Raw genomic sequence first — 17,934 nt, forward strand, 5'->3', positions numbered from 1 at the left:
TAATCAGACTGAAAACAATCATCAACACATCAACAGAACTTTTACTCAAAATACTCTTGTGGAGGTCCTTCCATGTTTGGCTGAAAGACCTACAATTTTTTATTTTAGCAGTGGGAATAGTTTTGTCGTTGGAGGGCCAAAGACTAATGTGTTTTCAAGGGGCTGATGGAAACTACTGGACAACACAAGTAAATATTGAATGTTTCTTCGAAAAAGCATCTTTTTGATAAAAAAAACACTCTTGTCATGTATTAGGGATGCTTGTATCTCTGAGAAGAGCCAAAAAAACTGTTGAAATCAATCTGGTGCACATGGCGTGCACTCACTTTAGTCTTTCAGCTTGCATGTGCGTTATGAATCTGATATGTTTGTAACTGGAGTCTTCTGTCTCCACTTTTACATCTCCAGCTAATCTCATCATTCACTCCCTTCATTCCACCTCATCATGTCATCCTCTTCTGCCTCAATTTCCTCTTTTCCCCATCCAGATCAAACCCTCAAAGGAAGCTTTTTTGGCCTGCTTTCCCGTCCTCGAGTGTGCAGGGGTGTGTGTGTGCATGCGTTTGTGAGCATGTGTGTATATAGATGAATGGTGTGGCTAAATACTGCCAGAGGAGATGACTTTGAAGTGGGGGGAACACTGCCTTCCAGTTTCCCTGATCGAAGCCTGGTGGGCACTCAACGTAGAACAGAGAGAGGTGGAGAGGACGAGTGGAGAGAAGGAGGTTCTCACCATGCAGACAGATTTTTTTTCTTTAAATCCCTGCATCAAGCTAGGACAGTCCACCAACTGTCATTCTCCCTCCCTGCTTCACTCTTTCTCACCCACCCACACACACGCATGCATCCCTCCCTATTGACAGGAGGAAATAGAGAGGCCAAATGCATGGTGCAAGGCTGGGCGTGGATGAACAGGAGACAGAAGGAGGCAGAGGAGGATAATGAAATGAAGCACAGCAGGATTAAACGGGGCACGGCTTGGTGTAGCATTAAAGAAAAAAGGGAAGGGAGGACTTGAGCGGAGCTGAGCCCAGCAGAGACTCAAGACATTTTGAGATTCCATATGCATCCCTTCCCACGATCCCCTTCAGAAACGTGGCACCCTGGTTCTTGGAGTACGTAGGGACCCTCTAAAGAAGAGGATGAGTCGCATGCATCCACATAAAGAATCCAAACCGGCTCAAACCTACACATGTAAACTAATCTCTGCGTTGGTATGGCAACCACAAGATGTGCCAGGCATTAGGAATCCAGATGTCTGGAAACTCCTTTATTTTTCTTTTCCTATTATGCATGAGTGGAACGTAATTTGCTCTGCCAAACACCCTTAATGATTAATGAAGATATGACTTGAAGCTTGGCATAACAATAAACCAAAATCATCTATTGTTACCCTCTTAACCCCCATAGAAAGGATATTAGCAGCGGCAATAAGGGAAAGTCTTGAAATAAAGACCTATTAGACATTTACACAAGAAACACGTATTACCATAGAGAACTTTATGAAATTGTCATTTTGTGTGTGTGTCTGTCCAATTAATCATATTTTTTAATGGGTCTCAGGAAAACTACTGGAAAGCAGAGGGTGTATTCAGAGTAGAAAAGTCTACTGGTCCAGACCAAGTCTTCTTAATTTGGTCCAGATTGAGTCCTGAACCTTGTATTTAGTCTGTCTTCAGACTGTCGTCTATCGGACATTTCAGTAAAGCTTGAAATTAAAACCACGTCACTAAAGATCTCGGAATAACGAAGGCGGGGCAAATGCAACGAGAGAAAAAATAATGGAAATCCTAAGCTTTGTAATCCTTGCCAGGATAGTTCGTTTATTCAAACTTTGTATTCGCTGACCAATTTTGAATGTCTGTATCAATGTCAGAAATAGAACTTTTTACTTGCTAAAATTGGTATGTTGCAAGGTGATTGCTAACGAATTGTCCGCTATAAAAGGACGCTGATAAGTGTTTACGACATATAGATTGTTGGGAAAACAGTGTGAGAAGACAAATATGTATCACCTTAAAAGTTGTTTTAATGAGCCTGCATTTAACCAACCACATTTCAATGAGTTAAGTTGTTCCACTCTGAGCACGAAACTTATTAAGACTGTGGAAGCTTAGAGGAAACCGGCACTCTGTCCAATTGGAAATAAACCGAGACCACCTCGAAAGACGAGTGAGAGAGCGGTTCCTGGTCCTGAACAAGGGTTCACTTGGGTGTTCTGGATCATGGGGAGAATGAATTCTGGTTCACCTAAAGCAAACGAAACGTGTCCAGTCTGAAAACAGCCATAAATATGAATATTTTCTCAAAAGGATGTCTTCAAAAATCTGATTTATTCCTGACATTTACAGCAAAATATGCATAGAAACGTGAAGGGGGAATGATTTAAAGCTGTAATTACTTTGTTTTAGTGTTAAATTGACTGTTTAGGGTAAATTAAATATTCTTTAACACAAAAGCTGGAAACCACACCATACATTTATAGGCTATGTATAGGTATAAACAGTGTCAGGTAAGAATTACACTTGCAGTCAGTCAACAATAATATTTTCCAGTGTTTTTGCATTTCTTTATTAAGATTTTTGTGTTGTTATGTCCCACAAAAACGCATTTTGATTTACTTTCTCTATTTTTGTAGAGTTTTAACAAATTGTTTTAGGTTTTTTTAGCATCCTCCAAATCAGTAGAGGACTATTTTCTTTAGTTTCCACTTTTTATTTAAGTGTGTTGTTTCCACACATTTATTTTAAATACAAATTGAGGAGAATTCATGTCGAAACTTCTCCAGATGTTTCTGTCTTGTGACTTTAGAAAAACAAAGAATAAAGTGTTTTTGGAGCTTTGACTATAAATTGACACTTTAACCAGGCTGACATCTCCATCATACCTGCACGAGCTGGTGTCTGTTTCCGGGTGGTTGTTGTTCTCCTCCGCGCCCACCGCCGCCGCCGCCGAGGCTGCCTCCTCCGGCTCCGGCTCAGCCCCGACATGAGCCGACGGCTCGGCTACTAAGTGGGGCATCGGGGCCTCGACGGGGGGCTCCATGTTTGTCACCGGGCGAGGGCGACGGTGGAGCGGAGGGGACACCCACGAGCTCCTGCACTCCGGCTGGCTGAAGGAGCGCGTGCAGGAGTTCCCCGTGGCTCCGAACGTCGCTCCCCCCGGACCGCTCCGACTCCCCGCCGATTCAGCAAACTTTCTGCTGCTGCCGCTGCACAGGTTCGAGCCCGCGCTGCCGCTGGCCACCAGTCCGCTGTGGCTCCCCGAGCTGTGGTTCGGACCGGCGGAATTGGAGTTGCTACAGCCGCTAACGGACGGTCCTTCCCCGGAGCTGCCGCCTGTCCTCCTCCTGGCGAGGTAATCTCCCAGCGGCGGGGAAAGAGGCGGAGGAACCGCGGGGTGACCGAACCACCTCCATCGGATCCTAAGGATCTGCTTCACATCGAACTCCTTCCGCGAGGAAGAGCCCGATCCACTACACGACATTCCAGGGCTATTACACGAGGAAATGGCGGGGAGAGATCCCGTGCCGTTTTTTCACCGATGTGGCTGCACACGCGTCTCTCCCGGTAACCGCGAGTGGAGGGAGAGAGCGGAACAACGCGGAGTATATGGACCGAGAGCGGAGCAGAACGGAGAGAGGGAGGGAGAAGGAGGTCTGATTAAGAGTTTAAAAGAACTTTCAACTCCAACCAGACCCGGGAAAGATAGAGTGGCAGTTTTCTACCAGACTATGTCCCTCAGATACAACCATTAGTGCAGAGTAAAACCCCGTCATCCTCAACCCAGCAGCCCCAAACTCAGCTCTACTTTAACACTCAACTAAATCGATTCCATTTAGATTCACACATGGCCGGAGCTAAGGGGGTACCTGCAAAAAGCTTTGCCCCATCCAACTCAAATTTTGAGTCAATGTTAGTTAAAGATTAAATCATCTAGACCCAATCCAGTGAGTTTTTTTTTTTTTTTTTTTTTGGAGTTTTTGACATGTTCTTGTGGCATTTTTCCCACAGTGGAAAACATATACAAGCTTAAAATCGCAAGCTCTGCTTTATTCTGATGAATCCACTTGCAGACAAATAGATCCTTCGTTTTCCTCGTCTCAGCTGGTGTCTGGCTTATAACTGTAAAGCTGGATTGCTTTATTATTGTTCGCCATTTTTGTTGCATTAGCAATGTTAAGTTGGAGGTGTGAAGGGGCTGTATGCTAGTGGGAGAGCATGTAAACAGAGGGATGTTGGGAAGCGTGGTAGGCTTACTTAACACCAACAATCCTGCACACAACTCAGGGAAATTTCTACTGCTGCTCTGCAAAAACTATGTCCTAGATAACGACACAAGTTTTGATTTTACTAAAACTATAATCATAATTAAAAGACCACTGGGGACGCTTTTAAAATACATTACAAGATGTTTGTAGTGAGACTTTAAACAGTTCTGGGCAAACTTTACATTTCATGGATTCAATGTATCATGTATTGCAATTATAAACCGTCTATATACAGTATGTTTTTTACTTTTAACTTTTGTATTATCCAATCAAATTTTTGTTATTATTTTAGGTTTGAAATATCCATTTATCTTGTTTTTATCTACCTTTGTGCTTTTTTGATTTGATTAGTTGAAATAAATCAATTTCAAATCAAAATAAGGTCGTTACTTTTATCGTTTTATGAAATAAACTGGATTTTATGTTTTATTTTTCCCCAGTAACACGTGTTTCTGCCTTTTTCACACCAAAAATATCTGTTACACATTAAAGCAATTTATGTTCAATTAATCAGATTTTCATTGGTAACTCTTAATTTAGAAAGGGCTAAATGCTACTTTTGATGCTTCTGTGCATGTACAAAGATGTTCAGCTGCAACAATCATTGTACATTCCTAAAGACAACCACAGAAGACCCATTTTTATCAACGCAATTGCTGCTTTCCTTTACTCCTCTCAGCAGGTGAATGTATTCTTTCCTCTTATTCAATGGTCTGGAGAAATGAAATGAGGGACCAGACAGTTCTCTGAGCAGTTGAGAACAGAGAGCAGCCTGCATCACTTTGAATTATCTCCATATAAGGACCCAACTGTCCTTGAAAATGAAATTTCCCTTTCATTCCTGGACACACAGCATTTGAGTCATCTTTCTCTGCTCCCCTCGTTTCTCAACAAACCATTCCCCTTTACCATTATTGGCATCAATATTTCCGCCTTCCTTTCCCATTTCACGTCTTTATCCCCATCTGCAAGGCTGCAGCTATTCATAGAAAGTAATGGTCGGTGAGGAGTAGGTTCTGTGGGAGTCATTACACACAGACACCTGGGGGACACCACAGACCAGCCAACCCTCCTCACCATCTGCAGTGACCCCTGGACAACCGCAGGACGCGGCAGCACCAAGGACTCCGAACACGCTGTATTCTGGACCGAGTCCCAGCATCAGGACAAGACGAGTGCTTTAAGAGCCCCACTCTAGCAACAATCAATAAGTCAAACAGTTGAGGTCAGTCTGTGAATTACACAAATGGGAGATGTGTTACTCATAAATCAGCACTGGAGCCTGACAGTAAAGCTGCAGACTCAGTTTATTTCAAAAAGAAAAGAAGCTGCTAAATAAAGATGATTCACCTTTCATCACTTGTTTTTCACTAAAATAAAAAAGGTTTGTTCCTTTGTTACAGAAAGTACTGATTCGGATCACCCTGCTGTTTTGTCTGCTCAATATGAAGAAATCAATACATGCACAGCAGACACCCAGGGACCCGAGCACACACACAAACACACTGTGGCTAAAAAAACATAAAGATTTTCCTCAAACAGAGCTGTGTTTTTAAAGACCCACTCCAATGGAAATTGTGCTTTTGGTGTTTTTAACATCTACTTGTAGCATTTTTTCTCATAATGGGGAATATATATGAATGAATAGAAGATTAAAACTGTATTTATGACATTTTATTTATTCAAAACCTGGAGTTTGAAAAGCCTCATTTTGTGACGCAGTTACAAAAAATCCCACCATGTAGGCTAAACCATCCTGCAAAATAAGTAATATCTCTTCAGCCAGTCCTGTATTGGTGATAGTTATAGTTGATGATTGGTGATAGTTTTTATAGCATTATTAGTGGAAATTTGTTTAAATTTTAAGATTTGTTATGTTTTCCTAGATGTCTGGAATTTTTCCTGCATCCCGTCTGATATGTTAAACACTTTGCTTATTGTGCTTATGATCATTTGCACTTTTTGGATTCTATTTTACACAATTGCTATAGAGTTGGGCTCATTAGGTTTACATGATTTGGCAGAAAGCGCAACAATCTACACACATGGGTGGCTTAGTGGGATGAAATCTATAGGAAAATGGATTGAAATTTGCTTCTTTTTTTTAATTATCAGACCTATTGTGCAACTAAGGCAAACAGTTTTTGTAGTTAACTTGTTGCTCATTCAAGTTTCTCTCATTATTGTTAGTTGAATTTAAATTTTGTACCAACACTGATTTAGTTACGATTTCTGAGAAATGATGATAGATTTTAATTGCAATGCTATGTTTTTTATATTGAACTGTTTCGTTTCTCTTGTGAAAGAGCCTGCATGTTGTTCCCCCCCAAAAAAAAGAAAAAGAAAAAAACATTTCTGCAACACTCAAGATACAAATGCAGTCCTGTTACTGGGGGAGTCTGGGAATGAGGCTCAGTGGATGCATCAAGCTGAGAAATGATGGGCAATTCAGCCCTGTTCATTGGTCACTTGGCATGAGCCGTCTGAGCTTCAAATGTTATTGGTCTCTTGGTTGTGGTAGTCCAATACCATCACTCAGAGGTCTCTGGTGCAACTGTTTATGGCTTTAGAGCCCCGCCAAAACAGTTGCAGGAGAGCACCACAGTGTTCCTTTTCAGTCATTCTGCATGCATTCTAATCAGCCTTTTACACTTGGAAAAAGCATGCAGTAAAAACACTGTCAGCAGCAACACGACAGCATGCAATCCCCCCTTCTGCACACCGTGAACTCTAAGCATTCAGCTATAAAACCTTAAACTCATAAATAGAAACATGGAGTAAAATAAAAGCAGGAAGGAATCTTCTGGGGGAAGTTGTTGTAAAAAACATTTTGTGGAGTTGGAAGGGAAAATACTATCCGTGTGGTCTGCTTGTGATGTTGAGTGCATCTCTCATGCCTGACATTTATCCTTCTGTTTTGTCTTCTTTCTTTACAGCTTACATTACCTTTACCTCGCTTCCTTACCACCTACTCTATGCATTTTGCTCCCCATTTCCCCACTGCCTTTCCATGCTATTATGTTGCAACACACCAGGGAATGAGCATGTGTGGGTCTGTGTGTAATAGTGGTGTTCACTCCCTCAGGAATGGACCTGTGGACATCACATGTGTGTGCCAAGGAGATATTATCCTGTATAGTCAAATAGGTCATATGTAATGACCTCTCACGTGCACAGAAGCGTTAGATTACATTCACATATAAACATTGCTTTCACTCAGATCACAGCCCCCTGCAAAGCACACACTCAAAAACACAAATTTTTCTGTAAAAGCATCATGTAGGCTGGAGCTGCGAGGGAGTTGATCCCTGAAATCCAGAGCAAGCGCAGTGTAGTCATGCGATTCATTACATCTAGACCTATAGGTTCATACCGCATATGAAGGATGAGTGTATGATACATGCATAAATGTGTTTCTCTATTCCTTTGGAGGAAAAATAGAAAATATTCTGTCATAATGGATACACTTTTTTCACTGTTTGAAAGGAGTTTGCATGAATTGAAAGGTATGGACTTTAGTCGACTAAGTAAAGAGAAACAAGGAGATAAATATCAAGGAGAGCTTGAATAAATCCCCTTTATAATTATTCATAGACTAAAATAAGAAGTATTAATGTTGTGTGTCTGCATTTAAAATAGTGTTTTAGCTTCACTCAACCTTTTTTGCTTCAGATCCTTCATTTTGGCTGTCTTTTCCTTCACTTCATATCTTCTGCATTTTTCTGGAATGAGAAGAACACAAAGCAAAGTTCATAAGTGGGATTTATTATTACATTAGTCCACTTTTGAGTAGAGCAGCTTGCACATGTCGTTAACCCTCCTTCTAATTTCTATTGCTCACCCTTCAATTTCTGCAACATTCATGTCTGTCCTCCATTAGCCTTTTTTCTCTTCTGTCCTTCTCTTCAGTAGATTAAAACAGCAAGTATTAATTTGGTGCGCCTCATGTGTGCATCTGATATAAGTAGATGATTGCAGATTAGAATATGGAACATTCAAGAACAACAGAGAGTGTATAAAAACAGATTGTATGTCTTGTTATTGGCAGAAGGGAGTCATGTCAACAGACCAAACATGTATAGCAAAATGCACATATAGGCTCCAGAGTGCCTAAGCGTGAGCCAAACTGTCCAATTACTTTGATCCATGCCTTTTTCTGTGCAAAGAGAAAATAGATTCTTCACTTTTGCCTTAAAGTACATCACCTGGGTATACACACATGTACAGGCAAGCGCTCACGAACACATCGTAATGGCTTTGGTCTGGCTTGCCAGCTCTAGTTCATCCTAATTGCCTGGGAGGATGGAAGAGAGCTGAAAGGGGAATATGAAAACTGTAAAATGTAACCACATTTGCTGAGAGGAGCGCCTGTGTAAAGAGCGCTCAGAGCACGAGAAGGTGGACGAAGATGATGTTAGAGGCAGTCTTGTTAAATCGCGGAGGGCTTTGGCTTTCATTTAGTCAGATCAAAATCTTCCAGACGTAGCACAGCGTTTGGACTTTGTTTGTATTCCTGTTAGGCTGACTTCTGACGGGGGTTTGATGTGAACCTGCTGTGCTCTGCCTCCATCACAATATTAACAATGGCAACTGAGTCCATCAAAAAATCTACCACATTCAAAGCAAGGCAAAAGATGGATTCACTGTATTATGCAACATTGTTGCAATTACAGCAACAAAATTAAACTTGTAAAGCAAAAAAACGATCAAAATTTTCTCCAAATGGCCATACCAATCTAACTATAAACCGACTTTAGGACCCTAAGTTATTAATACAAGATAACTGTAAAAATTAGGGAATATCCTAATACATCCCAAGACAGAACCAAACAATATTTCCCCCCTTTTTTTATTGTGACTCAAGAATTATTTGAATGTTAATGAGCTTTTCACAAAAGTAAAATTGTAAAACTCGTGTTATTTAATGATCAGAAAATCAAGCACTGCAAGAGTATCTCATAAACAAGTGGCTTTTACCCAATCAAATTCATGGGGCTTTTATTTAGGCAATTTAGGAAATATTTAAGTAGAAAACAAAAGTAGGCTTGAACTAAATGTTCATGCTTTTAAATAACTAATTAAATATTGCCTCTGCAGTATGACTTATTAAAGTTCATCAAAGACACGGACTGTACACCCTCTCAGAACCAAACAGAACCAAACAAAACGCAGATGACAGGTCTGCCCAATAATGTCTTTCCTCATCACGTGACAAAAATGTGAAATATTTTAAATTGATACAAGTAACCCCAAGCAAAGTACTGCAATATTTCACTAAATCAATATTTTCTAACACCTGTAGTAAAAATGTATTTTATGTTATAATAGAATAACATTCTTTACATTTATTCCATACCTATTCTGTCAAACTTCCTTTTTTCTCACGGTAGAGGGCATATATTAAAAAAATTAAGCCTAAATTAAGCATTTCTGAGTATTTATTTTTTCAAATTATTGTGAATCAGGAGAACACGAAAAAGGCTGTCTAGAAAAAAGTTGTATTTGTCCCATAGAAAACATGCTTGTCAGGTCACAAGCACCCTGATCCACTCCATTCTAATGAATCATTTTGTAGACGACTAGATCATGTATGGTTTAAATGACAAAAATATATATTCATCCAGCTTTTATTGCTGCTTTGTCCTGTGCAGGGTCATAGGAACCTTACACCCTAGACAGTTCACCAGTCTATAACACAATTATACTGACAGTCATTCCAAAGGGACAATTAGGAGTCACAATCCACCTATTGAAGAAAACCACCTAAGTTCCTTCCATAAACATGCAGAGAAGACACAGCTCTGGTTTAAACCAGGGTAAATGAGAGATTAGTATAAACTGTGTCAACATAAGCTACCATTTGAAACAGCCTTTTCACACCAGCTATGAGTGGAAGCGATTCCGTCAGCACATTGAAACTGTGATTAAGAAAACCCCAACAAACCTCTTAATTAACACTTATGAAATGCATCCTACCAGATTCTGAGTCCTTCTTGAACAGAGCTTCTGATTTTCAGATAACAGCAGTGGGAGTTGAATCTTGTGTACCTTGTTTCTCCATTTTAAGGGCTTTGTCTCTCATGGAGGAGATCTAGAATGCTCTGTACGAGTCTGATCCAACTTTTTATGAAAATAACTACATTTCAAGTGAGTTTTTGCTCACTTTCTTCCTCATCAATGAACACACAAAGGTCAGTGGGTGTAACCTCACAAAAGCCCTTTACTACCTTCATCCGAGTGTCCTAGAGTCACAGTCCTATCCATTCACACACTGATGCTCCACTGCCTAATAACACTGGCGCCGGTAACCACGAGGACCAATATCTTACCCAAGGATACTTAGCACATGAAGGCGGGAATCAAACTTGCGTTCTTCAGATCAGAGGTTTACTGCTATACCTCTGCAACACAGTCAAATGATGAGAACAGCATAAAGATGGGATTTTTTTTTTTTTCAGCTTAATTTTTTGGTTTTGGGCATGTTTTGTTGTGTTCAAGTTGTGTACTAGTTTCAGTTTTACTTTTAATCATTCATACAGTTTCAGTTAATTGTTCCCAAGTCTATTTAAATCTGTTTTGTTCTGCCTATTGTTTGGTTCTCTGTTTTATTTATCTTATAGTTTTTTTGGTTTTTTTTTACCATGGTTGAAATTGCTTGAATTTAGTTATTCAAAAGACTGTCTCTTGCTTTTAATTCCTCAGCAACCACCATTACTGACAAATACTGACAGAAAACTGTAATGAAGGAAACTATTCATTGTGGTTGTGACAAGTGATCCAATTTTTATCTGAAAAGGCTGATGCAAAATGATTGTTTTTGACGCTCAACTTGGTCCTTGTCTGCGACCATTTAACCCTTCCGCTCTCCTAGGCTTGTTTACATTAAAAGTGGGATCATCTGGACCCCACAAGACAGAACTTTTTTTCAATGGTTGTCAATCTCTACTAGTGTCCAATGACAGACATGAAGTTTGGTCCACCTTTGTCATGGAAGGGCTAACACCTCAATGTAAGGGTGGGGTCATCTGGACCCCATAAGAGAGCACGAGGGTTAAACTACAGTTAGTGTAGGTCTTGGCATACAAAATGAATGAGACTCTTCATGCTAGTTTTTAAAGAGACTAATTTAGCAGTAAGTAAGTGAAAAACATTAGGCAGCTTTTGTAAAGGTGCTGGATAAATAAACTAAAATGACAAGATCACATCCAGACTCAATCAGTCATGTCCCTTCCTGATGAATAACATGCTGCCAGGCTGTTGGAGATGCTCCGCAGTCAGACTTAAAAAGAATTAGAAGCAAGATTAGCATTGATTTTTACATTATGATTCGATATTTGCTCTCTTTTTAAATTATATTTTACTCATCTGTCTTGTGTCTAAGGAGCAAGTCCTCATGACAGCGGTTTCAAACCAAAACTGTTACGGTTAAATTCCCGAAGCGCATTCACGCCATTATTGCATGAAGCAGCTTTCATCTCACATCAAATTTGATGCAAACTGTAATAATATTCAATAATGCAGTTGCGGTCACATGAATGGGAGAAAATAAGAATTGAAAGTCTCTTTAGAGTTTTGCTAAACCACTGGATTTAAATTGCAGCAGAAATAGGAAAGAATTGTAGCGCATGGAGGAGTGAACTCACTCAGACTCAACATTTTAGGGCAAGAACTCAACAACTATTTGGATCACAGCAGACCAAGAGTTTGATTGACACCTTAAAGCTCTGGGGAATAGTATGTGCAGCTGCACACGGCGGCAGATGATACACAACCGGAATTATTGATAGAAAGGAAAACAACTGTTTCCTTTTAGTTTCCTGTCCCCGCTGGTACCTCCACGTCTTTCCACTCCTGGATTTGAATGTTTCTGTACTTACAGTGCTTTCTTCTACACAGATTCACGCTTCTTTTAGTATCTAGGGTGCATGTTTGTGCTGATTCACTCAGTGGTGGACAGGTAGCAGGTGTAGAGGCTCGCAAAGTGCTTGTGTGTGCGCGTTTCATTTCAACCCTCCTCCTCTTCTGCCTCTTTTCCTCCTGCCCAAATCTCCTCAGTTTCTCTTCCAATTTTCCCGCAGCCATTTATTCGTCATTCCAGCCCGTCTCTTCAAACCTCATTTCTTTGTGTTATTTTCCAATCTGCTGCTTTTCCCCTACGTGCTGCTGAGCTTTCTTTTCCTGTTTGCTTTCGTTCTAAATGAGTGCTGAGAGAGAAGGGGAGGAAGAGGAAAACTCGAGGGACCGAGAGATGGAGAGGGAGCTGGAGAGAGCATTTACGGCCAAATAAAGAGCAGGCCTTAATAATTTACTCTGCCCTGGAGCCATGAGCCAATCAGAACACACCACTCCCACAGAAAAGAGGCTGCCATGCCAGAACGGATGGCACAGTTATCCAGTAATGAACTGTTTAGGGCTGATAAATGGACATGTGCTGTCAAAAAAACTGCCAAAAAAAGGAGATGTCACAAAAAAACCTTCAAATAATTAAAGTTTTAGTTTCTTCATGACAAGATTCTCTGGACAAAATAAAATATGTATGAGAGTTCTGGCTAAATTTAGTAGTTCGCGGACATTGTACTGTGCATTAACGTTTTGTTAAGGTAGCTTCCATTAGGGCAAGAAGGATGTTAGCCTTTTTATGCGTTTGATATGTACAGAAGAAGCATATGTTCACAGCTTTTTTTCAAAAGTTTCAGGTTAAACCAAAGTTTGTCTGAATAGTTTGATGCAGTAAGATCTTATAACAAGCAGCTGGAGAGATGCACAGAGCCTCTTCTGACCGTGCTTTTTTACTTCCCTCTGAACTGTTGTAGTCGTTAGGTTTTATGTTTCTTTGCATCCTGTTTGACTGTTTTATTATCAGTTAATGCTTTACTAGTCAAATAGCTTTTTGTGCTGCTGTTTTTGAAGTTACTCATCCACATGACAACTTTAAACTATTCCAGAATCTTTTTCATCTGATCTCCTTGCCTGTCCTCCACAGGGTCGGACCGTGAGACCTTGCTGTTTTGCCTGCTTTGCCTGTGTTGCCTTGCCTGGCTTCACCCTGCCTTGTTTGGCTTTGGTCATTTTTATAATTTTGATTTTATAACTGCTGTTTTTACCTGGTTGGTTGTTGCCTCATAACAGACTGGACTGGCCTCTGTGCGGATGCTAGAATCTCTACTCTTTTTACAATGTGTATCACTTTATAAGGGGTTTTCTACTCTACATCCTGTAATGCCCGGAAATGGTGGCCGTTTTGGTTAAGTTGTTCCATTCCGAGCCTGGAGCCTTTTCAGACTGAGGAAACTGAGAGTAGACTGGAGCTCAATCCGATTGGAAAACAAACTGAGACCCCCTGGAAAGATGGGTCAAAGGGTGCATTCAAAAGGAAAATTTGTTCAGATTTAAACTCTCGTTCACTCTAAGAAACCAAATGTGTCCGATCTGAATACACACTTAAAGTCATGTGGTTTGATTCAGCACAGGAGATACACCAGCTTTGCTCAAATGGTGCACTATGCATGAGTTTTTTTCCTCTTGCGCATGAGAATTCATTACTAATATTTGATTTACTTCTATGTCCTGTACTTTGCCACCTTAACCCCTGTTTTAGGGAAGATGACTATAGGTAAAAAGAACTTGCTAGTTCAGATAGAACTTCAACAGTGAAAGTAAGATAGTCACTATTTGAATCTACTGTCCGATTCGTCATTTTTGGCAGTCTAATACAAACCACAAAAAACTGAAAAAAAAAAATGTCCTGAAATAAAAGTTAATGTTTTAAAGACCAAAACTTTTTTTAAATTGTAATTTTCAACCAAATACATGGATTATTAAATAATATTATGAACTAACTTAATAGCAAAACAACAAACTTGTTTAGTTTTTGCTTGGTTTGTTGTTTTCTCTTTTTCTACATCATACAAGCTCTCAATCAAAACTTCCCAACAGCAGAGACTGGGGCATCTAAAGGGAATTCCCTGCAAAGTAAAACGCCTTCTGACAATGTGCCAAATTAAAAGGCATCGTTTGACACTAAGACATCCTTAAAGGAAAAAAAAAACAACTGAAATATCTCAAAAAAGTGAAAAAAAAAAAATCAGCCTTTATCCCATCGAAACTACAGTTTTACAAGAACCTTCTTCTGTAATGAAGACTAATACAGAAAACAACCTGATTGAACATCGCTGCTTTCACACCTTCAGCAGAACAATACGTTCTTGGTTCTGAAGAAATTTCCCACTATTGCTTAGACTGAGGAAGGTCACCTCACCTCCCAGCAATTCATCGATCCACCAACTTGTGAGATCACCTCCAAAGATGGAGGAACAAGAAACCGAAGCGCAGAAACCGAGCTCAAACTCCATGAATTTTAATGAGAGTGGCTATAGAGTTGTAAAACATTGTATAACCTCTGAGTTTGAATATTGACCTGGTTAAAACAGTCAAACCTGAAAAGTTACCATCTAAAGGTACTTCATCAGCCTGTGCACAACTCATCAATTCTGAGTCTATTTTTTTCTTTGTACATTTTTAATAAGGATGGATTAGAAAACTGTCTCTGGCCTTTTTCCCTAAAAATAAATAAACACGAAGAGACAAGATGGATGAGACGAGGAGAAATAACCTTGAGGTAGACCAACATTGAATTTTTTTTCCAACCCAAACGCTTTCAGGAATACCAAGCCTCTAAAAGAGTGTGGTGATAGTAAATTTAATTCAACTAAATATGAAAATATTCTCAGTTTAAAAGTTTTAGCATTTCAGCTAAAGAAAAAAGTGCACCACCAGTTTCTGGTTTCAGGTTACACTTAAAAAATCGGTCTTTGTAATTTTTGGGTAAGTTTTATGCAAGCAGAAATACAGTATATTTAATGTTAGTTCTTGTATACACAGACCTAGTATGGCTCCATTGAAAAATGCAACAAAGAAAATTGGTTAAAAAAATGATGATAATGTTTCTTAATGGAAAGAGTACTTTTTTTTGCTGAAATAAGTTGTTTTTTCAACCAGGCTTTGGCATTTTGGCCTGTATTGGATTAAACTGGATTTGATCGGATTATAACAAACTAAGCTGATATGATTTTTTTAGCCTGTTAACTCTCTCTGCATGGCACCCTGAAATAACCTTGTTTTTAATTTGCGCCAAATTCCATCTTGCTAAAAATAAATAAATAAATAAATGCTGCAGTTTAAAAGGGAGAGACATGGAAAACTGTTTTCTCAACTTGCCATTTATTTCCATTTCTCAGACTCCAATCAATGTGGGCAAAATGCATTTAAAATCTACCATAAAATCCGAGCCATCTGGACGCCTAATGAAATTACCTCTATGAAGCTGCACTCTTCATTTACAAGAAGGTTTTGCTGCTTCGTTACAGAATTCATGTATTTACACATCCACAACCTATTTAACCACCAGGCAGACACTCTTTGCAAAGGAGAATTCATGGATATAAAGCAACTTGATAGACAGAAACATTGTGTTAATGCATAAACTGCTTTTAAATAGTGGAGCTAGAATGTTTTATATGGGGTACTTTGGAAATAAGAACTGCAAAGTGGAAGGCAATTTCAAATGAAAGGATCAAACTACTTTTTTATTATTGTTACAAATAATAAAACAGAAGTTATTTTGAGGTGCAACTATTAATTCTTAATGAAGCTTTTATTGATAATTTCTTAATCTTTGTCTGTACCGATTCTAATATTGCGCCCCTCCCTCCCCCTGAAGCTCCACCCCTTCTGCTTGACCTATATGATTCAGTTCCTCATAGTTTTTGTTGAACAGATTCATTTCTTAAAAAAAGGGTACTTTTGGTAATCTCGCAAATTGTGTTAGAATCCTGCTTAAAGGCATTTGTGCAATAGAATTTACCACCACACATTAGTAAGTTCTATAAATAATTGCTTTAAAATTTGAGAAAATGTGGCCACTATGATATCATAAGGTAGTTGTGTGATGCTATAAAGTCATTCGGTAACAAATTAAGAAAAGTTACGCCTCAGAATGTTTTTTTTAATACATTCTCAGTTAACATTTGTGTAAAACATTAAGATAAATGTATTATTTTTTCTGCAAATTAATCATTTTCAATTGCATGGTTGCTCTGTGCTGAAAAAACGTTGCTGTCTGCTTTTGATTTATTTATTTCAAGTATAGATCGTGAAAAATACAGGAAAAAACACACACATTTTTTAAACTCATTACAGAAATAATGAGATGCATTAATTAGAAAATAGAAAACAAACACAAAAACAAAGACACACTTATGTCAAATTTGATTCATTAGATATTGTAATTATTAACTAAAATCAAGTAGAGTTTGATTGATCACTTTCTTCAAAAGTGATTGTTGTTTGTAATTCTGCTGTTGACATATTTGAAAGACGAAAATTTTCCAGTTTTAAAATATGTTTACTTTTATATCTATGTTTCACTATTCTAACATCTATCGAGAAATTAAGGTAGATTATTCTTTTTTTATCTTTCCCCAACCATTTAAATGTACAGGCAAACATGTATGTATTTTGTTTGTTCTGTTATTTTCTTTTCTCTTTTGTTAATTCTTTCTTGGATTTATTAGCTTAATTAAAACCACTTAACTGCTAGTATTGTTTTTTTTTAAAAGTTATAGAATCTGCAGAAATTGTTTTAATCACAAGATGCTCATTAAATACCAAACAATGATGTTTTTTCTAACTTAAGTTGGATGAGGCTGTGTTGTTACATATAATTTATATATTTTAGCAGCTTTCTCAGTTTGTCCGCTTCTTTTAACCCAAAAGAAATGCAGCTCAGGTTTTCAGTGGTTCAGTGGCTTTTAGGGAATTAGGTATCAATTTGCAAGTCTGAGCGCAGATTGACTTTTTGACCGTTTAGAATGATGCCATAGAAAGTGCAACATGACAAGCGTATCAATGCATGCTGCAACACCAACTGCAAAACCGTCTGAGCCCGCAGCAGGATGAATCACAGAGAAAACACATTTACTCTTCTGCACTTGACAGAAAAAAAAACTGAGGGGTATCTATCTCAAAAGTCATGATCTCAATGCTAATTTCTCTCAGTTCAGGATTTTCATGGACTGACTGCAAAGTGTTATGCATAAGTTTCTGCGTCCAGGTAAAGAGGTCAGCTATTCCGGATTTAAATTTATGGCAGTCTCCCTTGAATGAATCTGCTGGTCAGTTGGACCCTGACTTTGATGCTACACCACTGTAACAATACTTGTTTTTATTCTCAAAAAGGCTTTGTACATTGAGATGGAGATAAATTCTGTGCGTAGAATATCGTCAGAACGACGACGTTAAAATATTGTTAGACTTTTTAGACGCATTTTTCTAAAAAAAACTCAATAAAAACCAAAAAAAAAAAAAAAATTAAACCAAGCACGGATCATATTAATATTTTATTAAAAGTCCAATTTAACAATAATATTCTAATTGAACATATGGCATGTCCAAAATTAAACACAACTTAAATATTTAATTTACTAAAAGAACTTGTCAATATTTTTTTTAAGACTTCAGATTTCAGTTACCAAGTAAAAGTTTCTCAAATTAGCCTCAGAAGAATTTATATCATTGCAATATTATTGATTGATATTTATTACTATATAGTTGGAGTGGAACTTTAACAAAAAATGGTTTACCGATGAAAGCAAGGCATCAGACGA

General features: G+C 38.6%; 1 protein-coding gene across 2 annotated transcripts in view; it reads right to left on the reverse strand.

Annotated features, from left to right (window-relative positions):
* The window catches only part of klhl5 (kelch-like family member 5), a 47,907-nt gene that overhangs the window by 21,742 nt on the left and 8,231 nt on the right, over positions 1–17,934 (reverse strand). The window contains exon 2 of one of the 2 annotated variants that reach the window (XM_024289873.2): positions 7,929–7,992. In XM_024289873.2, coding sequence (XP_024145641.1) covers positions 7,929–7,951 — 23 coding nt within the window. In that variant the 5' untranslated portion in view covers positions 7,952–7,992. Of the gene's footprint in view, positions 1–2,887; positions 4,397–7,928; positions 7,993–17,934 lie in introns of those variants that run through there. The other variant, XM_024289872.2, reaches the window with a different exon arrangement.

Source organism: Oryzias melastigma, linkage group LG1 (assembly GCF_002922805.2).
Source record: "Oryzias melastigma strain HK-1 linkage group LG1, ASM292280v2, whole genome shotgun sequence".
NCBI classification, from domain to species: domain Eukaryota; kingdom Metazoa; phylum Chordata; class Actinopteri; order Beloniformes; family Adrianichthyidae; genus Oryzias; species Oryzias melastigma.